The 27,118-nt window shown below is 51.3% G+C and overlaps 1 protein-coding gene across 1 annotated transcript in view; it reads right to left on the bottom strand.

The window, feature by feature from the left end:
• KIAA1671 overlaps nt 1–17,737 on the bottom strand; it is a gene marked incomplete at its 5' end in the record, with an annotated part of 131,580 nt that extends 113,843 nt beyond the window's left edge. The window contains 3 exons of the mRNA XM_082668504.1: nt 7,524–10,298; nt 13,974–14,061; nt 16,185–17,737. Of these exons, the coding sequence (XP_082524630.1) occupies nt 7,524–10,298; nt 13,974–14,061; nt 16,185–17,737 (4,416 nt within the window). The remainder of the gene's footprint in view (nt 1–7,523; nt 10,299–13,973; nt 14,062–16,184) is intronic.
• Nucleotides 17,738–27,118: the final 9,381 nt, after the last annotated feature.

Genomic DNA, 27,118 nt, shown 5'->3' with positions numbered 1-27,118 from the left:
TCCTCTTTCTCTCCGTCCCATCAACAAAGTTGACACTGCCTTCAAAACATGCTGCAAACCTCACATCATATACCAACAGCGACTCAAAACAGATCAAAGGCCTAAATGTCAGAGCCAAAGGAGAAAACTCTTAGAAGAAAATATAGGCTTATATCTTCATGACCTTCATGGATTAGGCAAGGGTTTCTTAGATAGGACACCAGAAGCTCAAGCAACAAAAGACAAGTAAGCTAGACTACATCAAAATGAAAGACTTTGATGCTTCAAAGGGCACCATTAAGAAAGTGAAAAGTGGGACTTCCCTGGTGGCGCAGTGGTCGGGAATCCGCCTGCCAATGCAGGGGACACAGGTTCGATCCCTGGTCCAGGAAGATCCCACATGCCGTGGAGCAACTAAGCCCATGCACCACAACTACTGAGCCCGCGTGCCACAACTACTGAAGCCCACACGCCAACAGCCTGTGCTCCACAGCAAGAGAAGCCATTGAAATGAGACCGCACATCGCGAAGGGTAGCCCCTGCTCACTGCAACTAGAGAAAGCCCGTGTGCAGCAACAAGACCCAACGCAGCCAGAAGTTAATTAATTAATTAATTGATTAATTTTAAAAAAGTGAAAAGACAACCCACAGAATGGGAGAACATTCCTGCAGATCATTATGTCTCATAAGGCACTTGTATCCAGAATGTACAAAGAATAATTACAGCTCAATAATAAAATAACAAACGAATCTAAAAATGGACAAAGGATCTGAATAGACATTACTCCAAAAAAGTACACAAATGGCCAATAAGCACGTTAAAAGATGCTCAACAGGAAAGGCAAATCAAGACCACAATGATCATTTTGCAATATATACAAATACTGAATCATCATGCTGTACATCAGAAACTGATATAACATTACATGTCAATTATATCTCAATTTAAAAAAAAACACCATGAGATATCACTTCACACTCACTAGGATGGCTAGAATCAGAAAGACAGATGATAGCAAATGTTGGCTAGGATGCAGAAAAATTAGAACTCTCATACACTGCTGGTGGGAATGCAAAATGGTGCAGCTGCTTTGGAAAAGAGTCTGACAGCCCCACGAAGGTGAAACCTGGAGTTATCACCATGTGACCCAGCAATGCCACTCCCAGGTATATAGCCAAAGAAATGAAAGCATACAAAAGCTTGTGCAGGAATGTTCATACCACCTTCCTCCATAATAGCTAAAGAGTGGAAACAACCCAAATGCCCATCACCGATGAATGGATAAATAAAATGGGGTGCATCTATACTGCAGAATATTATTCGGCCATAAAAAGGAATGAACTACTAATATATGCTACAAGACGGATGGACCTTGAAAACTTTATGCTAAGTGAAAGAGGTCAGTCACAAAGGACCACTTCGTGTGATTTCATTTATATGAAATGTCCAGAATAGGCAAATCTATAGAGACAGAAAGTAGAGGAATGGTTGCCTGGGCCTGGAGGGTATTAGGAGACAGGAAGTGACTAGTCAGTGGGTACAGGGCTTTCTGGGGCATGAAGAAGATATTTTAAAATTGAATGTGATTATGGTTGCAGAACTCTGTGAATATACTAAAAGCCACTGAATTAACTGTACACTTTAAATGGGTGAACTGCACGGGCCATGAGTTTATATCTCAGTAAAGCTGTTACCACCTCCCAAAAAGTGCTGCTAACCCCTCCACAGCCACCACCCTGGTGCAAGCCCTGTCACCTGTCTGGAGACCATGGCAGCCTCCTCACAGGCCTCCCTGCTTCCACCCTCACCCAGAGGGCAGCCAGGGGTCTCTCTGAGACACAGATGGTGGCAGCAGCTCAGAACCCTTTGCTAGCTCCCTTACGCTCTGGGCCCTCCTCCCCTCCCCAGCTCAGCTCTGGCCAGCATCCCAGGGCCCACTGGGGTCCCTCCAGCGTCCCCAGGACCAGCTCATCTCCATGCTGGGGCATCTTCACTCGCTGCTTCTGCCTCTTCCCCGCAGATCCCGGCCTGTCTGGGGTGCTCCCATCATTCACATGGCATCTGTCAAGTCCCTTCCCATGAGACCACCCCTTAGAGAAAGGGGGTGACAGGGAGGTTACTCTATCTCCCCAGGACTTAAACCACTCTCTGCATGATCCCACTCACTCACTCTGCTTGCCCATCTGGACCAGCCCTGCCTGCTAGAACACTCTGTGATTATGCGAGGCTCTCCATCTGGGCTGAGCAATACCATGGCCATGGGCCACTTGTGGCTTTTTTTTTTTTTTTTTTTGTGGTACGCGGGCCCCTCACTGTTGTGGCCTCTCCCGTTGCGGAGCACAGGCTCCAGACGCACTGGCTCAGCGGTCGTGGCTCACGGGCCTAGCCGCTCCGCGGCACGTGGGATCTTCCCGGACCGGGGCACGAACCCGTGTCCCCTGCATCAGCAGGCAGACTCTGCGCCATCAGGGAAGCCCCACTTCTGGCTTTTGAGCACTTGGATGTGTCCAGTGCGCCGAAGAAACTGAATTTTGGATCTTACTTAATTTTAACTAATTTAAATGGAAAGACACACACGTGGCTAGTGGCTGCCGTATTGGACAGCACAACCTGATACAGTGGACTGAGCCCTCCCAGCAGCCCTGGTGCCCAGAACAGGGCCTGACACCAGACTCGTACGCTTATTCGATGTGTGAAGAGATGAAGGTTGACCCTAAGTGCATCCCTCTGACTTCCACAAACCTTCTCCACATCAGGCCCTGGGCCAGGCACTTGACTATATGTTACTTTGTGATAAATCTCCAGCAAGTCCATGAGGCAAGCAGGATTCCCATTCTACAGGTGAGGAAACTGAGGCTCAGAGAGGTCTGGCAAGGTGCCCAGAGCCACACAGCTGGTAAGTCACAAAGCTAGGTCTGCCCAGTGCCAGGTCTGCCCCATTTGCAGTCCAGGGCTGTTTCCAGGAAGAAATCAAATCATGAAAGTACGAAGTGTTCATCTTCCTAATGAAGAATTCTTTTTCCAAAAGGAAAGTGGTGGAACTTCAGCCAGCAGGTTATAGGAAGGAAATACAGATGGCCTCACACACAAGTGACAAGATGGAGGGCACTCACTGGGAGCATGAGCTCCAGAAGTTTGATAACCCAGCTGGCTGGCAAGGCTGAGGGAAGACGGGGCCCTGTCATCACTAGGGAGGATGTGAACTGGTACAGCTCCACTGCACGGCACGCTGGCAGTCCTGCAAAATCACAGCCCCTTTCCCCCGTGGAAGGGCAATCGCCATTCTGAACCCACAGATACACCTGCACATACCTGGTCTGTAAATAGTAAAAGGTGGGAAATATCATCCACCTCTACCATGCAGCAGTTAAAAACAATGAGGACGCTCGCTGTCTGCGGGCTGAATGCAAAAGTTCTCGAAGAGGCTTTATACAAAAAAAAAAAAAAAAAAAAAAGGCAGGTAGCAGATCTGTGGGTTCAGCATTGACCCTCCACCCAAGAATCCCCAGGGGAGCTTTTAAAACTGACAAAGGCAGGCCCCACCCCAGAGACTTCAGCCAAATTGGTCTGGGGGGAAGCCCCTGCACTGCTGTCTTTTAGGACTTACCCATAGGCAACCAAAGTTTCAACCACTCTTAGAGAACGCTCTCTTTTATGGAAAAGGGAAGGAAAAACAAGACTTACGTATTCACATTTGCTTGTATTTTCGGAAAGAAACTCTAAACGAATTTGGGCAGAAAAGAATATGATTACGGGATGAGGAGGAAACGGGAGGGATGGAGAATGAGAGGTCTGGGGGAATTTTTACTTTATAAGTATTTTTGGAGCCATGTGAAAATATTCTCTCTTGAAATGAAAATAAATCATTTGATGAAATGAAATACTATAATTGGGCCTGGGACAAAGTTCTGATAAATGTTAAGTGAAAAAGAAAGAAAGAGTGAGAACGAAGGGAAGAGAGGAGAGGAGGGAGGGAGGGAGGAATAACTTTAATTGCAATCACACCCCATGTGGGGCACATGAGCAGAACTGGCTGTCGATCAAGAAATCCTCACCCAAGGAAGCAGAGATGCACCTCAAGATGCTCAATGAAGCCCTAGAACTCACATCAACCCAAACGTCCATCCACAAAAGTCTGGATAAAAAAAGCTTGGGCTCAGTCCCATAATGAAATACTTTGCAACCATTAAAAATAATAAGGTGATTATATATGCACTTTATTTTCCTGTTAAAGTTTTAAAGCAAGTTATCTGGGTGTATATCTGAAAAAAAAATTAACTCAGAAAGATCCATGCACCCCAATGATCACAGCAGCATTATTTATAATTGCCAAGGTATGGAATGTAAATGTCCATCACAGGTCAATGGGTAAAGAAGATGTGGTGTGCGTGTGTGTACCACACACACGCTGGAGTATTACCTGGCCACTAAAAAGAACGAAAGCTTGCCATTTGCAGCGGCATGAATGGATTTGGAGGGCATTATGCTAAGTGAAATAAGTCAGAGAGAGAAAGACACATACTGTATGGTATCATATGGGGAATCTAAAAAATACAACAAACTAGTGAATGTAATAAAAAAGAAGGAGACTCACAGACATAGAGAACAAACTAATGGTTACCAGTGGGGCATGGCGGGAAGGGGCAACACAAGCATGAGGCGGCGGGGAGGTACAAACCATTGGGTGTCAATAGGCTCAGGGATGTACCGTATAACACGGGGAATACAGCCAATATTTTGTAATAACTGTAAATGGAAAGTCATCTTTAAAAATTTTACAAAACATTTTTTAAAAAGTTTAAATACACGACAGAGAAAACAAAGCACGTGGTGAAACTTTCTGAAGAATGCTGCCATGTTTCCACAGAAAAGTATGCATTTACCTATCTGTGTCTGGGCCAGGGTGCCCCAGCCTCAGATCTACATACATTTGGGGCTCCATGATTCTCTGTGTTGGGGGCTGCGCTGTGGAGTACCCCTGGTCTCCACCCAGTAGATGCCAGGAGCAAACTCTTCCCTGGTTACGCCAACAAAAAACATCTCAAACTTTGCCAAATGCACCTGGCAGCAAAGCTGCCCATGGCCAAGAACCACCAACAGGTCTGGAGGGGACGGTCCCAGTGCACCAGAGGGTCCTCGTGTGGGGGAGCTTTCCATCCTAAACCATATGTTTCAATAATATTTTAAATTGCGCCCAAACATTCACTACTTTTGCAATAAGAAAAATACAACAATTATAAATCAATACGTATGCGATGGGTAAGCCACTCTGGAGTGCAGGCAAGTCTCCAAGAAGATCAAAAACTGTAACAGTGGCTGCATCTGGGGGACGGGAAAGGAAAGGGGTCCCGGGGGACATTTTTATATACATGTTATACACTCTTGTAAGGTTTGAATTTTCAACAACCAACATTTTTTACTTCTGTTTTGCTCTTATTTATTTTTTAAAGGTCCAGAACCAAAGATCTTTGGGCAGGAGAGAAGAGAAACGGGGAGCTGTTCCAAAGCTTCCCAGTCCCCTTTGTGAGAAAACAGATCCCCTGACAATGAGCGCTCCTGGGGCCTCGGCACCCTGGGCGGGCGTCCAAGGCCGGGCTGGGGTGGCCCCTCCACGAGGCCCCGAGTCTCCTGCTGCCGGCGGGCCCCTCAGCCAGGTGCTGGCACACAGATGCAGTGTCACGTTTCCATGGCCTCCTCCCTCTCTCGCTTCCCCATAACAACAGCCTGGAGCTGGGGGGTGGGGGGTGGGCGGGGGGTAGGTGAAACCCTTCCTGGAGGCGCATCTGCGGAGCCCGCTGCCTGCCGGACCCATGCTGGGCACTTTACCTCCTCTCTGCCTGGTAGCAGTGCCTCAAGGAAGGAATCCCCGTTAACTCCTAACTCCAGAGAGGGGGAAACTGAGGCTCGGGGAGGCCAAGTGCCTGCTCTGCACACAGCTGAGCCGGTGAGCGGCAGAGCAGAGATTCCAACACAAGCCTGAATATGGTCATCGGAAGACACGTGGGTTCAAAGTCTGCTTCCACCACTTGCATGCCCTGAACCTTAGGTGAATTCTCCTATCACTTAATTTCCACAACATCCCTTTCTAGGTTGGCTGGGGGGTGACAGGAAGGGCCCCGTAGTCAGTTACCACACTGGCCCCAGGGCATGCCATTTTTTTCCCCACCTCTGAACCTTTGCCCATGCTGTGCTCCTACCAAGAATGCCCTCACCTCCTCTAATCAGTCCATCCGAATTCATAGCCATCTCTCAAGGGTGGGCTCAGGCCAGGGCCCCCTCCGGGATGTCTCCCTGGGCCTCTTCTCCAGCGCCTCACTCTGCACCACATCCTTTTCTGGCCGTCAATCACCGTGTCCCACCTCCACACAGAGATCAAAAGCTTCCTGAGGGCTGACTCCATGCCTCAGATTTCTTCCCCACCTTCATGATCTCTCATTCCACTGAAAGCTCGGGTATCGGGCCAGACCTAGGTGCAAACACTGGCTATGCCACTTGGTGCTTTGTGACTTGGGATAAGTTACTGAACCTCTCTGAGCCTCAGTTTTTTCCATCTGAACAAGGTGATCATACCTGCAGCAGACATTGTGGGTGCCCTACCCACCACTCAAGTACACGCCAATGCTGCGTGAGGATTTTCCTCTCCACCACGGAGCACGGCCCCAGCCAGGTCAGAGGAGTCTGAACGGTGAAAGCCCCAGACACAGCCTCAGGCAAGGACAGAGGGGAACTAGGAAACAAATACTCCAGGTCCCCTCCCCCTTGGGCAGGACCGCCCAGAGGTGAGCTGTGCTGCTCCCCAGGGGTCTCCAGTGAGAACGAGCCTCAGGTGCCCACACCTTCATCACCTGCTTCCCTTCCCTGACTCACTTCTCCTCCCCACACCGGCTCCTCAGGGGGTCACCTCCTAAAACAACTTGCAGGGGGCTGCTTCTATAGGAACACAAACCACGACAATCCCTCTCGTGTGGACTGTCCCGAGGCTCATGTGAGCTCGCTCATTCAACAAACACTTCTTGAATGTTCACGAAACATCAAGCAGGATGCTGGATGCTGGGGATACAATGATGAACGTGATGCAGCATCCTGGAATACAGCAGGTGCTCAATAAATGACACCTATTGTGATCATTCTAGCCCAGAGGTTTAAAACTGGTAGCCCACAGGCTGTATAGTGCCAGCAGACAAGTTCTGTTTGGACTAAGCAGCATTTTTTTAGTACTCTGTCCTCATTTCATAATGGGGGGAGGGGATTACGGACAAAAATCTGGATCTTTCCGGTTCTCTTGATAAATCAGATCTGCCATCTCAATGCCACCTTCCTCACTTGTCAAGAACCAGCTGGGGCTGCGCAGCGGTTGCCCCCTTCCGATAAGGCGTGGGCTCTCCATTTGCCACAAGCCCCACCACTCCCTAGTGTATCACACCCAGCCTGACTCCACTCATTTCCATACTCACCTGGCCTACCCACGTGGGTTCTGAGTTTGAGACCCCTGGCCTGCATGTTTAACAACGTTTGACAAAACTGCAACATGGTTTGTACTCACCTTTTGACTGTCTCGATTCCCCGACTCCTGCTGACAGAGCCCCGTCTTGATGTCTTTGGCCTCTGAACTCTCCCTAGGGAGGCTGGGCCTCCCTTTGGGCTGCTCTTGCCTCCTCTCTCTGGCTTCCTGCATGATGAACAGGCCCTCTCGGATTTTGAGAGGGGGGCCTTTCTCCGAGTGGGCCCTCTTGACATCCAGCAGTGACCTTCCACAGTCCCATGGGTGGTTGCCCCATTGGGTCACACTGCCCTCCTCTCCCCTCCCGAGGGATTTCCTTGGGAGCCCTTTCTTCTGGTCAGTGGGGGAGGACCTGGGTGGCACGGTGGCCCCGCTGCCCAGATCCTCCCAGGAGGTGGTGGGCTTTGACTCAGCCGGGGAATGCGGGCACTTTGCACTGTGATGTTTACTGATGAAGGCCTTTTTCTCAACCTCGGTGACCCCCGAGCCTTTTTTCCTGGGACCTGCAGGGCCAGAAGAGGCCCCTGGATATTTCTCAGGAGGAGCTGAGTGCGGCAGAGCCCACAGAGGAGGGCTGACCTTGGTGTTCGTGGCTGCCTCCAGGGTCTCTGCCAGTTGCTTGCCCGAGCCGGGGGTAGGACTGGGGTTTGTTTCGGCAAAACTGGCTTGTTTCCGGGGCCCCTCAATTTCAGGGCCCTCCTTCAGGCTCCTCCGTCTCCGATCCACCTCGCCTTGCTGGCCAGGCCTCTCGGGATTCGAGCCTCTGGGCTCTGTGGGCGGTCCCCCCACCAGCTCCTGAGCCTCCCTGGGGCCCGCGGCCGGCTGTCTCTGGTACTCGGCCATCAGGGCGTCAATGTCGAGGACACTGGACCTGTAACCATCCTTGATTTTACCTGGGAACGTCTCGCTGACCACCTCCGTCTTCCTTCTGAGCAGGAGATGGGTGGCTTTCGGGTGACTTTTGAGAGCCGGAGGTGTTTTGGGAGCACCACGGGGGGACGTCTTGTTCCCACGGTCCTTCCAGTCGCTGTGAAAACCAACGCTGTCTTCCGGTCCCCGACGAACCCATAAAGCATCGTCATCGGAGATTCTCTCGCTGGGAGGACCCAGAATCCTCTCCCCAAGAGACGCTGGCCTCGGAGTCTTTGGAAAGCTTGCGTGGTCATGCTCTCTGCCTGGAGCCTGGTTTTTACTGCCCATGGTCTCCAGCAGCTCTTCATGGTTCAGAGAAACCAAGGTAGATGTTAAAAGATGAGGCGATGGAGGTGGGGCTATTTTTCTAGAATGTTCCATCAAGTTTTCGGACCTGGGCTTAACAATGCTCTTTGCTTTTTGAGTGTCGGGAATCTGATACGTCACTGCAAAAAAGGTCGCCTTGGGTTCCACAAATGACCCTTGCTTTGCTGCTGAAAGAACCTGTGACACACCCGGGTTCCCCTGCTGGGGCTCCTCCCAACCGTGGGCTAGTTGGAGTTTTCCTAAGGCACCTGCGGTGTGGGTCAAATGACCCGTCCGTCTCTGCTCTGCCTTGGAAGAGTGCTCTGGGGCCAGTAAGCTGAATTCATCGAACTTCGCGTCATGGGGTAACGTCCGCCGCCTCCACCTCTCCATCCTCTGGTCGCTGGGGCTCACCTTCCGCATCCTGGCTTCGGGCTCCGGCACCCGGGCCGGCCTCGCTCCACCCTGGCTGCCAGCCACGGCGAGGGGCCCCTTCTGCAGTAGCACGTCTGCCTGTGGCCGGGCTCGGAAGTCAGAGGCCTCGCCCTTAGCCCTGGAAGGAGGCTCCAGAGGGCCCCCCTGGGGGGCACCCCTTTCCCCTGGCTTTCTTCCGGCCCCTTCGATCCCCTGGTGCTGGGCCTCCTGGATGGCAGCCTGGATGGTCCTCGCAGAGGTGGCCTCGGGGCTTGGTTCCGAGCCTCTCTCTTCACTGACCCCCACAGCGGCTTTCTGCCAGTTGATAGTCACCCCACCTGTCCATCTGGGTGACAGACAATTGCCTCCAGACGTGTCCTTTAGCTCTCGGTGGAACTCAGGCTTTGGCCCGCTGACCTCACGCGTCCCTCGAGCTTCCCAGATCAGACTGGCCCTTTGGACGGACCCCACCTGGCCTTCCAGCCTGCGCTCGGGGTCAGCAGGGGTCACGGCAGGGGCCACCTCCTGGGACAGTGAGAGCCGAGACTGGCTGCTCCGGAGCGTCACAGCCTTCTCCTCGGGCGCCGTGGGGATGGCCTCGCTGTGCGCACGCTCCCCGACCGCGTGCACGATGTCATACCTGGGCTCGACCCTCTCGGATGCGGGAGGGCTTTCCAAGAGCTTGAGGCAGGGGTTATTACTGCACTTGTCGCCCACAGGGTATCTTCCCAGGACGGAAGACGTATGATGCTGTTTGGGCTCACCGTTGGAGAAGGCGGTCCGCCCAGATTTCTTTGGGTCGGGATTTTCCAACCACTCTTTCTTCAGGTATGTGGTTTGCGGGAAAGAGCTTCTCGACCCAAGGAACCTGGATCTGAGCTCCAAGACATCGGCCGTGTCCCTGGGGGTCATGGCTGCGGGACAGTGTCCTGATAGGTCAGCCACGGTGTGCTTCTCCACGTGATGTTCGAACACTGTGGCCCACACGGTCTGGAAGCTTCTGTCATCATCCGGGGTGCTGGCGGAAGGGCTCAGAGGCCCCACCACACTTTCACTCCAACCGCTGCCAGGGACTTGGTCAGAACTGTCTTTCCACTCTGTCTGCCTGGATTTCTCCCGGGGCGTCGCAGGCTTCCAGGGGCTTCTTGGGACAGATGCTCCGTCCACACCATGCCCTTCCTTCTGCTGTGGAAAAAAAAAAAAAAATCCAATTTAAGTTAAAGGGTTTGAAATGGAGGGAATTCCCTGGTGGTTCAGTGGTTAGGATTCCAGCCTTCCATTGCCAGGGCCCCGGGTTCGATCCCTCGTCAGAGAACTAAGATCCCACAAGTCGCGCAGTGCAGCCAAAAAAAAACGTCGGGGGGCAGTTTGAAATGGAAAGAAAGAGATGAGGTGATTGAAATAGCTGCTTTTATTGATTGATTGATTGATTGATTGATTGATGTATTTATTTTTGGTTGCGTTGGGTCTTCCTTGTCGCGTGCAGGCTTTCTCTAGTTGCGGCGAGCGGGGGCTACTCTTCGTTGCGGTGCGCGGGCTTCTCATTTTGGTGGCTTCTCTTGTTGCAGAGCACGGGCTCTAGGTGCGTGGGCTTCAGCAGTTGTGGCACATGGGTTCAGTAGTTGTGACTCGCGGGCTCTAGAGCGCAGGCTCAGTGGTTGTGGTGCACGGGCTTAGTTGCTCCGCGGCATGTGGGATCTTCCCTGACCAGGGCTCGAACCCATGTTCCCTGCATTGTCAGGTGGATTCTTAACCACTGCGCCACCAGGGAAGCCCTGAAATAGCTGCTTTTAAAATCACAGCAGTGAGACACCATAAAATCTTACAGACTGAACATAGCCAGTGTGGGTGAGGATGTGGTGAAACGGCCACTCTCAGACACGGCCACTCTCAGACACTGTTGGTGAGAAGATAAATGGGCATGATTCTTGGGCAACTCAGTATATCTCTCATGATTTTAGGACACTCATTTCCTTTTATCTGGCCGATTTCCTCCCAGGATTCTTGCTTTGCTCACGTGCACTAGTCTATGTGAACAAGAAAGTTCATACAGCACTGTTTGTGAAACGAAAGAACACAGAAACAACCTAAATGCCCATCTGAAGGGCACTGGCTAAATAAATTCTGAAATATTCAAACAATTGAATACCACACAGGCACTTGGATCCACAGAAGTGGGGGCAGGTCCCAATGTCCTAACGTCTAAGAACACACAAAATGTCGTGCTGGTGGAAGAAAAGCAGGATGAGGAACTATATATTTATAATAAATTACCATTTTAAAAAACTACATGTGTACATGTGTATAAAGATGTACGTGAGTACATAAACAGTGGAGAAAAGATAACAATCAAACTGGGAGTGAAGAGCTTCCCTGGTGGTGCAGTGGTGAGGAATCCGCCTGCCAATGCAGGGGACATGGGTTCAAGCCCTGGTCAGGGAAGATCCCACATGCCGTGGAGCAACTAAGCCCGTGTGCCACAACTACTGAGCCTGCGCTCTAGAGCCCGTGAGCCACAACTACTGAGCCCACGAGCCACAACTACTGAACCCACGTGCCACAACTACTGACGCCCGCACGCCTGGAGCCCGTGCTCTGCAACAAGAGAAGCCACCACAATGAGAGGCCTGTGCACCGCAACAAAGAGTAGCCCCCACTTGCCACAACTAGAGGAAGCCTGTGTGCAGCAACAAATAGCCAATGCAGCCAGAAATAAATAAATAAAATAAATTAATTTAAAAAAAAAACTGTGGGTGAAGGAGTGAGGGTAGGAAGAAGAAATGAGGAAGAGAACATCATCTTTTAATCCTACACATTTTAGTTCTGTTGGGTTTTTATAATATTCATGTATTAGTGCTTAGTCATATCTAAAATTTTTCTTTTCTCTTAGAAAAAGGTCTACTTCAAGAAGTTACACAAAGATTTAACCATACGACCCACCAATTCCATTCCTGAGTATATACCCAAAAGAACTGAAAACAGGTGTTCAGACAAAAACTTGTATACCAATGTCCACAGCAGCATTATTCACAATCGCCAAAAGCTGGAAACTCAAATGTCCGTCAATGGATGAATGGATAAACAGAAAGCGGTATATCCATGCAATGGAATATTATTCATCCATAAAAAAGAATGCAGTACTGATACATGCTATAACATAGATGAACCTTGAAAACATAATGCAAAGTGAAAGAAGTCAGACACAAAAGGTCACATACATGATTCCACTTATATGGAATACCCAGAATAGGCAAGTCTATAGAGACAGAAAGCAGATTCACGGTTGCCGGGGGCTGGAGGTGGGGGATGAGGAGTGACTGGATAAGGGGTTTCCATTTTGGGAAAACTAAGGGATCTTAGTTCCCTGACCAGGGATCGAACCCCCGTCCCCCGCAATGGAAGTGCGGAGTCTCAACCGCTGGACTGCCAGGGAAGTCCCTCTCTACCATTTTTAAAGAAATGACTCAGAAGATCCAAGGATAAAAACAGGGCTAACCGCCCACCCCAGGAGTGGTGGGCACTGTCATTCAGAGCCAGTTCACCTTTGTTAGGGGTTTATGATGGGAGGGGTTCAAATGGGCTTGGAACCAAGCTCTGGTGTTTAAAACTCTGTATAATTTTCTTAAAAAGTAAAACTATGTGATCCAGCCATCCCACACCTAGGTATTTATCCAAGAGAAAACAAAATAGATGTCCCTACAGAGCCTTGCCCACAGATGTTCACAGAAGCTTTATTTGCAATGGCCCCAAACTGGAAACAACCCAAATGCCCATCAAGGGCTGAATGGACAAGCCAACTGTGGGCTACCCATACAACGGAGTACTACTCGGCAATAAAAAGGATGGGCTATTGACACACATGATGAAGCTCAAAATAATGATTCTGAGTGAAAGAAGCCGGACCGAAAAAAGAGCACTGGTTGCATTTATATAACAATCTAGAAGATGCGAATGAATTAACAGTAACTGAAAGCAGATGAGTGGTTGCTCTGGGGGGTCACAGAGAAGAAACTTGCATGTGCTGGAAATGCCCACTGTCTTTATTGTGATGAAAGTTTCAACAGGTGTACAAAGATGTCAAAGCTCACCTGCTTATATGCTTTAAACATGTCCAGTTTACTGTATGTCAATTATACCTCAGTGAAGCTGTTTAACAAAAACTGAAACTGCAGAAAGCATCAACCGCAAACCCGTTATACCTAGCAGTTATTTTATGAGCTTTTTAAATTAAACAGACTAAATGGGGACTTCCCTGGTGGTCCACTGGGTAAGACTCCATGCTCCCAATGCAGGGGACCCAGGTTCGATCCCTGGTCAGGGAACTAGATCCCGCACGCATGCTGCAACTAAGAGTCTGCACGCTGCAACGAAGATGCCGTGTGCCACAGCTAATCCAGCACAGGCAAAATAAATACATATTTAAGAAAACAGACTAAATGAAAATATGTTTTAAGCAATTTAATTGATGGTAACTCTCCTTTTTCTTCGTCTAGGTGACACATCAGGGTGGGGAAAGAAGCAGGGACCATAATGGGGGAAAATTGAGGGGGGTTTCTATTAACATTTTTACATCTTCATTAATTTCTTAATAAAGCAGACATTCTTACACAGGAAAGCCATGTCCCTCCTCCCATTTGCACAGACAAAAAGAAATGCCTGACGATTATATTTGCAACGGGGAATCACACAGCCCATCATACCGGAAGGGACTTTAAAAGTCCCAACATTAAAGGAAAAAAATGTCTTAACAGTTCATGAGAGGTTTCTGATTCTTTCCTGGGCCCTGGAGATCATAAAAGCCCTTTTTCCAATAAGTACAACTACCTGCTGGGGAAAAGGACGCGCCAAGCGGCTCCTTACCTTTTCCCTGGGTTCTCTAGGCGGCTCACTGCTCGGCTCAGAACACTTCTCACATGGGACTTCGTTGCCTGAAGCTGCACTTGAAAACCTGGCACAGAGATCCAAGTTACTTGTACAGGGACTGGCAGCTGTGGCTCCCTCCAGCCCACACCCCGTAACTAGCTCAGGAACCCAGGGGTGAAACCAGCACTGAGATCATCAAAGCAACACTGCCCAATTTCCTCCGAGAAGGGACATGTCCTTTGCAGTTGCCAAACCCCTCCGGCCCAGTGGGGACAGCCTACCTTAAACACAGCATCATCGGGGTAGCAGGAGCCCCAGGCTTGGGTGAAGAGACCTGGGTGCTAGTCCCAGCTCTCCTGCCTCCCCACTGAGGGAGCTTGGGTCAGGCTTGCAACCTCACTCATAAAACGGGGATAATTAACACCTCCTCATCGTCTTTTGTAGGGCGGATAAGAGGCTACCCAAGGCCCTAGTAGCTACGTGAAGTCGTTTAGAGAAGAGTGAAGATGCCCCAGGAGGGATAATTAATGGTTGTAACCTCACAGTAGCAGCCCCACCGCAGACCGACCACGGGGGCAGTGGGCAGTCGGGGAATGTGTCGGGGCACGGGCCTGCCTCTGCCTCTCCGAGTGACCTGGGCCCAGTCATTATCCCTCTCTGGGCCTGTTTCCCCACTGTAAGGGGAAGAGGGAGAAAGGGGAGCTCTGGAGCTACACTTTTTCCATCTCTGAAGAGTTCTCTGGAGCGGACGCTGAAAGATTAGCTCAGGGCTGGGGGCTGCAGAGAAGAGGGAGGTGAAAGAAATCAAACTGCTTAAACTTGACCCACACGCATCAGTCCAAGGTCTGCCTCCTGGGAGGCGTGAGGCTGTGCATGAGTTGTTTCTAAGCCCAGAGCCCTGGTTTCCCCTCCTGTCAGATGGGAATAACCCGAGACACTGGGGGATGCAGAGAGGGAAGGTGCGTGAGGTCCCCGACATGGGTGCCCCTTTCTCTGTTTTCTGGGGTTTTTTAAATTTTTTTTATTATTATTATTTTGCCACGCTGTGCAGCTTGAGGGATCTCGGTTCCCAGACCAGGGATTGAACCCGGCCCATGGCAGTGAAAGTGCCAAGTCCTAACCACTGGACAGCCAGGGAATTCTCCCCTTTCTCTGTTTTCTGAATTCAGGGGTTCACGAGCCTGGCTGCACTTGAAAATCACTTGGGAAACTTTTAAAAACCACCATGACATGGGCACCTCCCCAGACCAGCTGAATCAGATTCTCTAGGGGGTGGGGTGGGGGCCAGGCATTGGTATTTTTTTTTTCCAGGTCATTCTAACTGCTGAGAGCCACTGGTCTAACTCTGGCCAAGCTGGCTGCCCGGGTTCCCAGGGCCTGAAGGGCAGTCTGCCCAGAGCTCCCCTTGGAAGCTCCATCCCTGACAAAGTATGTCAGCGGCAGGCATGTCATTAACAAGCTGGCAGAAACCCCTGGCGGCATCCCTCTGTCCTGGCCGAGAAGCCACTTGTGGAAAAACGAAGGAGCAAGAGATGTCAGAGGCCAGGCCAAGCTTAGAAAATCATCAATAACCATTAGGATTAATCGTATCATTTGGAGCTACAGCGTGTTGCGGGCTCCCTTGGGTGGAGTGACTCTCAGCGTTATCTCTCTGAGTCTTTGCCTTAAGCCTTAAAGGCAGGTCTTAGCATCATTTCCGTTTTGGAGATGAAGAGACTGAGGCTCAAGGCGTGAAGCTACGCACCCAAGTTATCATGACCCGTCTGATTTTGTTTTTGGGGCCATCCACAGAGGTTTCGGTATATATTAGGTGTCCTCGGACTTCAGGAAAGGAAAGCTTAGCTATGGAGACAGGCTGAGCTGGAATTGCACCAGGCTCCTGACTTCCTCATGGTATTTCACCTTTCCTGTCCACATCTGTGAAATGCGCACAATATTTCCCCCTGAAAAGTGCACAGAGGGGAAGGTACAAGGAAATGTATGAGGAAACGTACGCGGGCAGCTCCCCTGTCTCTCCACACCTCAGCTTCCTCATCTGAGAAATGGGAGCTAATGCCACTTCCTCTGTGGGCTGTGGGTCAACTGAGAGGGGGCGTAAGGCGGGCAGCACGGAGCGTGGCGCCCTGCTGTTTCCTTTCCCGAGGGGTCTCTGGTAAGGGGCTGAGGACCTTGGAGGCTGGGGGAAGCCAGTGGGATGCTCCCACTTACAGTTTGGTCAAATCCGCTGACAGCGGCCGTGCCTGGATCGCCTTCTTCCTGATCTCTGGCTTTGCTTCCGAGCTCTCGGTGGCCCAGCCTTTGATCCGCTCCTGGACGCTCACGCCGGCTTTCCCCAGCTCCGGCGCAGCCGGTGGGGACTCAGCGGGGGCTGACGGGGGTGAAGACCCCAATGACAAGGCTGAGGCGCTCTCCTCACCAAAGAGGCTGACGTGCTTCTTCACGCTGCCCCTCGGGGTCCGCTCTCCCCCTGCCTGGGTTTCCCCATCAGCCGCTCTGCTCTTGACCTCAGCGATTTCTTGGCCTTTTCCAGGCCTGGGCGAAGGGGACTGGGGGGCCCTGGGTGCCTTCTCCGGCTCACCATCCAGCTTGGCTTTCTCTTCCCCAAGATTCTGGTCACTGATGGGGGTGACCCTGGCCGAGCCCCCCATGGTTCTGAGGTGGCCCATCTCTGCCTGCTTGCAGAGCAGCCTCTCCTTCCGTTCCTGGATCTTCCTGGCCACCTGCAGGAAGTCAGAATCTGGGTCGTGAAGGGGAGCCTCTGCTTTGACCAGACGCTCCCCATCTACTTTGGGGTCCAGGTCAGGCCTCTCGGGACCCCGCCACTGGGCCGTGGATCCTGCTATGGCCTCCACCTTCCTCGCCAAGGCCTCTCTACTCTCGAACCTGGCCGTGAGGTCCACGGACAGAGGCCGAGGCCTCCTCACCCACGTCTTCTCAGGAGGGGTGGGGGGCGCCTTCCCCACCACGGCTGCCCCGCCAGGGCCTGCTGGCTTCTGAGGCTGAATGGACTCGATGAAAATGGCCGACACGGGCCTTCTCTTCAGTCGAGGCCTGGGCTCCAGAGCAGGGCTACCCGCGTCCTCCACGCTGCTGGCCTTTGACAGAGGCTCCTTTAGGCCTGTCTCCTCTTGGGTGGCCGCCGGCCTGGTGACCTGAGACACGGAGGCCGGTCGGGGAAGAGTCCCCGCAGGCTTTCGGGCTGGCAAGGCGGGCTTGGTGGCCACCTCAGGCCGGGAGGCAGAAGGGGACCCCTGAGACACGCCTGCGTCGGCCTCCGGAGCCCCCCGGCCGACCCCCTTCCCCAGGGTAGGCCCGGCTTTGGTGGTTTCAAAGAGTATCATGGTGCTGGGGTTAGGCCGCAGCACCGCGGCCTTGGAGAACAGAGACGAGCTGCTCGGGCCGTCCCCGCTCCCCGCCTCCTGCCCCACCAAGCCAGGCATCTTCTCGTCCAGCCCCTCTGCCGCCACGCCCCGGGGGAGCCCCCCGGTAGGAGACGGCCTGCTCAGGCTGGGCCACGAGGAGATCACGTCCCCGGCCTTCTCCTTGGAGAAGGGCTTGGGGGTGAGTCTCGGCAGAGGGAGCAAGCGGACTGGGCTCCTGAGGGGGCTTTTCCCTTCCAAGAGCAGCGCTGAGGGGGCCCCGGAGGCGCTGCCAGCCTGGCGGAAGTAGGTCCGAGTCAGAGCTTCCTCCTTGGAGAGCTCGCCCAGGCCTGGCACTCCTGTCAGAGAACTTATGGAGCCGACCTCCACCCGCGTCACCATGGTTACGGCTGTGGATCCATGGGGAAGACGAACATCAGAAACAGAGAGGCAACCACTAAAAAAAATAGTAAATTTAAGATTCAGTCAGTGTCTGGGTTGAAGCAGAGGGATTTGGGGGATGGGGATCAAGAGACCAGAGTCCCAGGTCTGGACGACAGCTCTCCATTGACCACCGGGCCAGCCTGGGCCAGTGCCTTCACCTCTCGGCTGTGGGCAAAGGGCAGTGGACTAAATGGCCTGACTCTGAAGTTCATTCCGGCTCAAAGGACACAGAAAAGGTGCCAACACTCTCCTGGACTTTCCTGACTCAGCTAATCTCAAGGCCAGCTTTCAGGGTGAAAAGTGATGATCTCTGCTGTACAGGTATGGAAACCAGCTCAGAGAGGCCAAGTAACCGATCTGAGGTCACTCAGAGAGTAAAGAGGCAAAGCTGGGATCCAAACCCAGGTCAGACTCCAAATTCACACCACACGCTCCCAGCATAAACCCTGATGAGAGTCCTGTCACCCCGCAGTACTTTCCCGTTTCAGAGCCCGGCCACATCAGGCTGGTCCTGACCCTCATCACAGCCAAGCACAGAGAGGGTAGGTGACAAGCCCCACCTCACACAGCTAGCCAATGGTCACAGAGTTGGTCACTGGCCTTGGCACTCTAACCGTCCAGACAGTCCCTTATCTCTCCCCTCCCCAGTCCTTCCAGAAGCCTTAAGAGAAAGCCACCCTCATTTCCCACTCCACCTGCTGCTGTGATTGTCTGCCTCTGGGCTCTTTTCGGTTGGACGCCTATTTTACGCTGGCTGCCTTCACAGTCTCAGTAAGAAGAGTATCAGCTAATGACGAGAGTTTACCACGAGTGAGGCCTCAGGTAAGCCCAGTGCTTCCTCAAATCACACCCTCTTTAGAACCCTAAGAGGCGGGTATGTGATTGCCAGCCCCAGTTTTGCAGCAGCGCAGGCACAAGCCCCTTGTTCATCCAGTCATGAGCGCTGCTCTCTCAAGGCAGCAGCCCTCCTCGCTCATCCATCCTCCAATGACCCCGAGAAGCAGGGATTATCCTTATCTCCCTGATAAAGATGAAGGGAAAGGGCTCAGAGAGGTGGCCCGACTTGCCAACCGTCACACAGCTGAAACGTGATCTCAAGTCCTGGACCCATTCAACTCTGCCTTTTTAACAATTATGTCCTCTTCCTTTCTGGTCTTAAAAAGTGCCAGACAAGCTGCTGTTCTTGATTCGTCCCCCACCCTAACCCCACCTTCACTCCAGTGCTCTCTTTCCCTACAAAATTGTCCCCAGCCTGCCCGCGTCTAGATGGGCTAAAAGTAGAAGGCATTTTAGTCCAACGCAAGCCTCCACTTCCCTTCCTGGGGCCCTACAATGCTGCCCCCGGCTCTGACTCACTCAGCAGCCTGCAGGAAAGAAAGGCAGACAGATTTTGATATTTTCTCTTCCTTACACACTTGATGGTGCTAAGAAGATTCCTTCTCCCCAAGGCGGAGAACACTGTCTAGACGGGGTTAGAGGCAGAAGAGAGGCACAGAAATGGAGAATGGGAAAATCGGAGACTTGGGAGGAACCCGTCTGCAAAGACTCGGGGTGGAGTTCCTAAGGTGCACAGGGTCCTGCCCCAAATCAGGACTGCTCATCGTTAGAGCCAGCTCCCGTGACCTCTGGGACACAGACGTAGCCCGGACAGAGACACAGGACAAGAACAGGATTCAAAGGACAGAGAGGAAACTCCCTAGCAGAACCCACAGGAGCCCTGCCCACCCCCGGACACTCCAGCCCCACTTACCCGAGCTGGCAGGTCCTGGCTGGGGACGTGTGACTGCCAGAGAAAGCCAGCGGTATCGTGTCTCATCTCCAACGGGGCTGTCCGCACACTCCCATGGCAGGAGCCGGCAGGGGAGGGGAGGCTCGTCCCAGCAGGCTGAGTTTCAAGCAGGTCTGGGGAGACACAGGGCGAGAGCCTCAGTTCCGGGGTTCTGGCAATATGTGCACAGACGGCGCAAAGGCTTTCGAGCTCCAACTGCGTCTGCTGGTGTCTCCGCCAGCTTGTAAAACTCACGCTCCTAGCAGCTTTTCAGTATTGTCGCCTTATCTATACACGTGGGCATCAAGGGTGCCGAGTACAAACCGCAGGCGCTCCATAAAGATCTCCCCCGTTCCTCTGATACATGTTTACTGAGCACCTACCACGTTCACAAGGATGAATAAGAAATACCCCCTGCATCCAGGGACCTCAGAGTCTTGTGTGAGAAACACACACACGCATACACACACACAAGCGATTACAACACTGGGCAATAAACATCATGGTTTATAAAGGGGGACATGGGAGCACAGGAAAAGGAGGATTACCTGCCTAAAATTGGGAGTGGTGGTCCCGGAAGACTCCCTCGGTTTAGAGGAGGGAACTCCGGAAGACTCAAAGAGCTGGCTAATTTGGGAGCTATTTCCCCTGGTTCTCCTGCTCAGCAGTATTTGTACATTGCATCTCTTGGAGGTCCTCACATGCCTCCTCAGGGCCTTTGCATGTGCTGTGCCTGTTCTCTGAGATATCCCTGTCACTACACACAGACGCAGGCCCTCCCCTAAGATTGCGGTCCAGACACAGCTGCCCCCCTCCAACCTAGTATAATCTCCCTCTTACGTGTCCAGAGAGACCCACAGACACTCAGCCAGACTCCTCAGAGCTACACAGCTACATTTAATAGTTCAAGATCCTTCATTTCACATCAATGGGAAGCCCCCAGGAGTCACCCTGAATCCCCAAGAGCTAGCACAGTGGCCTGGCAGATAAGAGCACTGAGCACATAATTATTGAGTGAATAAAGAAATGAATGAAGAACTATTCTCCTGGCCCTGCTCCCCACCCTTCTAAGATTCTAAATAAGGGCCAGAGTCCTGAGTTTCATGACACTAAGCAGTCTTGGTCACAAGGTGAACGAGTTCCTCTGGCTCTGGCAAGTTCTGGTGTGGCCACAGGTCAACTGCTACTGAATGACAGAACCAAGGAGCTACGAAGAGCCCAGCTGGGAGCTCAACCTGCTGACCCTGCCCAGAGGCCCCACCAGTTTCACCTGATGCACTGCCTGGGACAGGCCGTCGTCAGACACCTGCTGTGACCACATTAACCCCGGACTGTCACACCGGCTCATCTGCCCAAAGGTGGAATGAACGAATGCTTCTCTATACAGCTTTTCCTGGGAAGAACCACCAAGAGCGCTGTTGCTGCATCAGGGTTGATGGCTCACAAATGCTGCCCCCACTTTGGGATCTCTGAACCCATCTCAGTAGCCAGATTGCAGGGAAGGAAAAAGGGGAAACAAGAGAAAGGCTCTTGGTCCGCACCCCTCTTAACCAGAACGGTGTCTCTGTTATCTGTAATCTCCTTTCTATCTTGGGCTCCCTCTCAAGTTTCCATTTGAAATGCCAGGCAGATGCCTGGTCTATAAATATGGTTGCATGAACGAATCAATGAACGAATCAATCAATCAATGAACAAAGGGGGAAAAAAAAGAGTTTTTAAACCACCATAGTGGATGGCTAAATAATATTTTGAACTCTTTCCCAAACCTAGAAACCCACGATTCTCAGGTTTTCCTTTAACCTGTTGTAAAATACAAGGAAACCAACTGAAATGTTCGCTTTAAAAGCTTGCTTTAAATGCATCACATATGTTATGCTTAATTTAAGAGATGTTAGTCTCTTCCAAAACATTTCAGAAGCCCACTCACACAGAGGACAGATGCTGTTTATTCCTGGGGTGGCCTCGCTCACTCTTTTTAAATATATTAGCACGATGGCCAGAGCCAGGTAAACAAGAGCTCCCTGGAGAAAGCAGGGACACCAGGTATGAGCTGTGTCTGGTTTTATCTACAAATAACCGTGAAGGTCGGCATGGGGGGACAGATGGGGAGCCAGGCTGATCTGGGAGGTCAGGAGGCTGCAGTGGACCAGGACACGGAGGATGCGGGGCAGCAGTGGGGGTAGTGGTGGGTGTACCTCTGCGGTTGCTGAACCTGCCAGGTCCACAGGCTCGATCTCCCCCATTTCCTGCGATTTCATGGAGAGAAAACCAGGTTCCTGAGGGTTGAGTCACCGAACCGATCGTCGCTGAAATTAGACAGGCGTCGTTCACGAGCATTCATTCCTCCCATCCCTCTGACCTTCCCTCTACAAGCCAGGCTCTGTGCTGGGTGCTGCGGGTGCACCGTGGAGCGCACAGGCTCCCAGGGAATCCGAGAGAACCTCACAGGGACGAGGCAGGAGAAGCCCTTCCATTCAGAACCCAACCATTTTGTAGCTTCTCTCTCAGATTCAGAGGCGTTGATTCATTTGAACAGCTGTTGCCAACCTTTCATAATGACACCCCTAAATCCGATCTGGGAGCTCACAGTCATTCACTCAGCCATCTCTGGGTGCCGCTTCCTGGGAATGCCACAATCTGGTGAGGGCCGTGAGCCAGTCCTGCCACCTTCCAGCGTCTTCCGGAATGTGACCTGGGCTCCCAAATCTGCGGATCCATCCTGTGTGGTGCCCCGTGTGAGGGGCCAAGTGCGTGTCCAGGTCTCCCCAGGAAAGCAGGGCTGTGTGGTGCCCCGTGTGAAGGGCAAGTGTGTGTCCAGGTCTCCCCAGGAAAGCAGGGCTGCGGTAAATGCACGGGCGTTGTCCGTCCACAGGCCCCAGAGGGAGGGGGACCAATGCCTAATATCGATGGAGTGTATGCATCCTCTCCTCTCCGTCCCCATGGCTGTGGCCCCAGCTCATTCATTCATTCATTCATTCCAATACACAGTTACTGAACACCTACCATGTACCAGGCTCTGGGGACACAACAGTGAACAAAACATACAGAAAGCCCTGTTCCCATGGAGCTGACAATCATGAACATAGGAAAAGACAATAAACGAAATAAATAAGCAAGAGGCATAGAATGTTGTTAGGTAAGTAACTTTCTCTGCTGGTGTCTCCTCCAATCTGTTCTAGCAGCAGCCAGAGTGATTCTCTGATACGCAGGGGCCACCATGTCACTCCCCACCTCCCCACTGCCCTCTGAATGAAGATCAAACTCCTTCCCTGGGGCCTGGCAGGATCTGGATCCTCTTCATCTCTCCAGCTTCAGTCTCATGATTGACACCTCCCCCTCCATCCATCTGTCTGTCTCTCACACTCACTCACATACTTACTGCAGCACATGAACCTCAGACAGGTCACAAGACACATCATGCTTTTCCTCACCTTCCCGCCTCTACACTGCCATTTCCTACTGCCTGGTTAATCTCAGCTCCAAGCAGCCGCCTCCTCCAGGAAGCCTTCCCTGATGCCCCAGGGTGGGTTCAGGTGCCTCTTCTCTGCTCTGGTATCTAACTCCCAGAGCTTCTCCCTAGTCCAGCACTGATCCCACATGTGGTGACTGCCTCTAGAGTGGGGGGAGCTCCAGGTCAGGAGGGTCCTGGGTCTGGTTCGCAGCTGTACCTCCAGGGTCTGATGCTGCACCGGACATAAAGTCAGTGTGCAAAAACTACCTCAAGGGAGAGCATCCCTGAAAGAAGAAAATAATAGTATCCAATGCAGGCGTGGGTGTGGGAAAACTGACATGCTCATCTGCTCCCAGGGACAATGTAAGTTACAAAAGCAATTTGGCAATATTCACTTTCCACTAATGTTACTGGAGACCCCATCAAGACTCAGGGACCACGCTAAGTGACTGCACCTTCTGCCTTCTCCCATGTAATATTCTCAACAATACTGTGCTTTTCAGTTTATTACCACCATTCTACAGATGAGGGAAATGAGTCAGATCTCAAGCTAGTGAGGGGTAGTGTTACAGTTGAAATCTTCTATGAATCAAGTGCTTCCCCCCATATACCTCACCCCAAAAACATTCATTTATTTTTGACTCAGTAATCCCACGTCTAAAAACGTGTCCTATGGAAGGAATCTAAAGGAAGAGAAAACCATACACACAAAGATGCCCCCTGCAGTGTTGTCCATCCAAGTGCAGCAATAACGCACCCTGAACTTAGGGTGATAACTCTTATTTGAAAAAACCCAGGACTCAGAAGCCATTTGAAATGTCACAAAAGTTGCAACGTCAGCGGGTAGACCAGATCTCCAGTTCCCAGTCTGCCCACAAGTGGCACAAAAATCCCTTCACACCACATGGCCTGAGTTTGTGATCAGAAAAGATGGTTGCGGGACTTCCCTGCCTGCCAATGCAGGGGACACGGGTTCGAGCCCTGGTCCGGGAAGATCCCACATGCTGCAGAGCAACTAAGCCTGTGAGCCACAACTACTGAGCCTGCACTCTAGAGCCCGCGAGCCACAACTACTGAGCCCATGCGCCACAACTACTGAAGCCCACGTGCCTAGAGCCCGTGCTCCTCAACAAGAGAAGCCACTGCAATGAGAAGCCCACACACCGCAACGAAGAGTAGCCCCCGCATGCCGCACCTAGAGAAAGCCTGCACAGCAACGAAGACCCAGCGCAGCCAAAAGTGAAAATAAATAAATAAATTAATTTATTTTTCCAAAAGATGGCTGCCATGGCTATCATGGCAAAAACGTAGAAATAATCCACATTCTCCACAAAAGGTGAAAGTCTCTCAGCCACGTGTAAGGGGCTGTCCTGCATCTCTTGAAAGTGAGGACTGGGGACCCTGTGCAGGAAAGTGAGAAGAGCTCATGAGAATGCTGTTGGAGAGAGGGTGGCAGGTGGGTAATTTTCTGTATTCAAGGCTGTGACAACAGCAAAAATTGTTTATACAAATGGTCAAGGTCTGGAAGGGGAAAGGGACAGGTGAAAAGGAAAAGTGTCGGGGACAAGGGTGGAACTGTTATATTTTTTAATTCGTTTTCACTTTGAGATTCCTTTTTATTTCCATTAATGTTGTTTGTGCAGATTTCTTTTTAGGCCTCAATACCGAAAGCCTCCCTCTGAGCTGTGTTCTCCCCATCAATTCAAAATGTAGAGGTACCAAGGCTCCCTTCCTGCCCACTTTCAGAGCTTTCAAAAGCTGAGGATAGGGACTTCCCTGGTGGTGCAGTGGGTAAGACTCCGTGCTCCCAATGCATGGGGCCCAGTTTCGATCCCTGGTCCGGGAACTAGATCCCGCATGTGTGCCACAACTAAGGAGCCAGTGAGCCACAACTAAGGAGCCTGCAAGCTGCAACTAAGGAGCCTGCCTGCCTCACCTAAGACCCAACACAACCAAATAAATAAATAAATAAAAATTTTTTTTAAAAAAAAGCTGAGGATAAAGATAACTATCATTTATTAAGCACTAAGCGTGTGCCAGGAACTGTGCTAAGTGCCTTACGAATATGACTCATTTCGTCCCCTTAACAATACAAAGAAGCAGGTCCTGGGACTCCCCAGGCAGTCCAGTGCTTAAGACTGTGCTTCCACTGCAGGACATGAGGGTTCACTCCCTGGTTGGGGAACTAAGATCTCTCATGCTATGCAGCATGGCCAAAAAAAAAAAAGAAGCAGGTCCTATTATGAAGCCCATCTTACAGGTGAGGAAACTGAAGCTGGAGGAGTGAATGGATCTGCCGTGGGCAGCAGGAGGTATGCCGATCCACCCTCCCCTCCATAGGATTCCTTCCAAAGTCCACATGGGCTTAACTAGAACAAGTGCTTTTTTATGATGTTCAAATGTAAAGGACACTTCACACCCATTATGGTGTCTACCATCAAAAGAAACAGAGGGCTTCCCTGGTGGCGCAGTGGTTGAGAGTCCGCCTGCCGATGCAGGGGACACGGGTTCGTGCCCTGGTCCGGGAAGATCCCACATGCAGCCGAGCGGCTGGGCCCGTGAGCCATGGCCGCTGAGCCTGCGCGTCCGGAGCCTGTGCTCCGCAACGGGAGAGGCCACAACAGTGAGAGGCCCGCGTACCGCAAAAAAAAAAAAAAAAAACGAAAAATAATTCTGGAGATGGATGGTGGTGATGGTTGAGTGAATGCACTTAACGCTGCTGAACTACACACTTAAAAATAGTTACGATGATAAATTTTATGCTATGTATATTTTACCACAATAAAAAAAACCCAAGAAACTAAAGACAAATATAAAGGAAACCTAATGCTTAAGCTCTAATTACCATGTGACTCAGCTCATGGGGACCCATGTCCTTTAGGCAAATCTCCATTAAAAGCTCTCATGGTCCACACTCGGCTCTGCCCCCATCCCCGTTAGGAATGCAATGGGAAGCAAAGGAGACCCCATTCCTGATTACAATCGGGAGGTGCTCTAATGGGGCAGAAAATGAGGCTGTAAAAGCCCAAAGGAGGAGTAGTCAGGGATGCCTTCCTGGAAGAGGTGACATCTCATCTGAGACTGGTAGGAGACAGCCAAGCAGAGGAGGAGGTTGGAGCCAGGAGAGGGAACAGCATGTGCAAAGGCCCAAAGGTACGGGAGAAACACAGTCATATAGCGCAAGCCTGTTCACTTATTCTCCTTGGGGCAACGTGGGGCTACTTGGTGAAAAGTCTGAGTGGCACAACTTTCGAAAAACCACGCACTTTTGTTGAGTCAGAGTCGCATTGGAGGATACAAAACACTGGTCCGAGAGTCAGAACTGGGTGATTTTAGTCAAGGTGATCACAGATCCTGGTTTACCTGGGACAGAACGCGTTCACTCTCAAAAGTGCCCAGGTTTGAACAATAAATTATTCCATCATCCTACATTTTTTTTTTTAAACTGTGGTAGAAACCACATAACATGAAATTCATAATTTCAACCATTTCAAAGCGTGAAAGCAGTGTCATTTTGTAAATTCACGGTATTGTGCAACCATCGTCACTATCTACTTCCAAAACATTTTCACCACCCCAAAGGAAATCCCATACCCAAGAAGCAGCCACTCCCCCTTCTCCCCTTCCCCAGCCTCTGGCAACCACTACTCTGCTTTCTGTCTCTAAGGAGTTGCCATTTCTGGATATTTCAAAGAAATGGAATCACCCAATATGTCTCTCACCCTAGTTCTGGTCTCAGTTCCTCCACAAACTTGCAATGAGAGCTTGGACAAGTCCCTGCCAGATTCTGTGACTGTGGTTTGGCTCAACCCCAGGACTTATCAGGTTTGCATTATGCAACTTTTCTCTGCCCCTGGCTCATCCCCCATGAAGCCCAGCTCTCTGAGATTCTGAGACGACTGTTCTACATCCCCTGGTCCCCCACGATTCCTTCTGAACAACTGGTGCTCAATAAAGGATTGTTAAGGGACTCAATAAAATTCTCATTCAGTGCTGACGGAAGTAGTGAGAGCTAAGTTTCCTACTCAATGTGTGTGATTCTGTAGGAACTGCCTTACTTAGTACAGCCTTGACTTCTGTGTCAATCTCAAGTTGTAATGAATTAGAATTCAGGGCATCT

The sequence above is a fragment of the Grampus griseus genome, assembly GCF_964374135.1.
Source record: "Grampus griseus genome assembly, chromosome: 12".
NCBI classification, from domain to species: domain Eukaryota; kingdom Metazoa; phylum Chordata; class Mammalia; order Artiodactyla; family Delphinidae; genus Grampus; species Grampus griseus.
The sequence above is the reverse complement of the archived record's forward strand: the minus strand, read 5'-3'. Positions and strand labels throughout refer to the sequence as shown.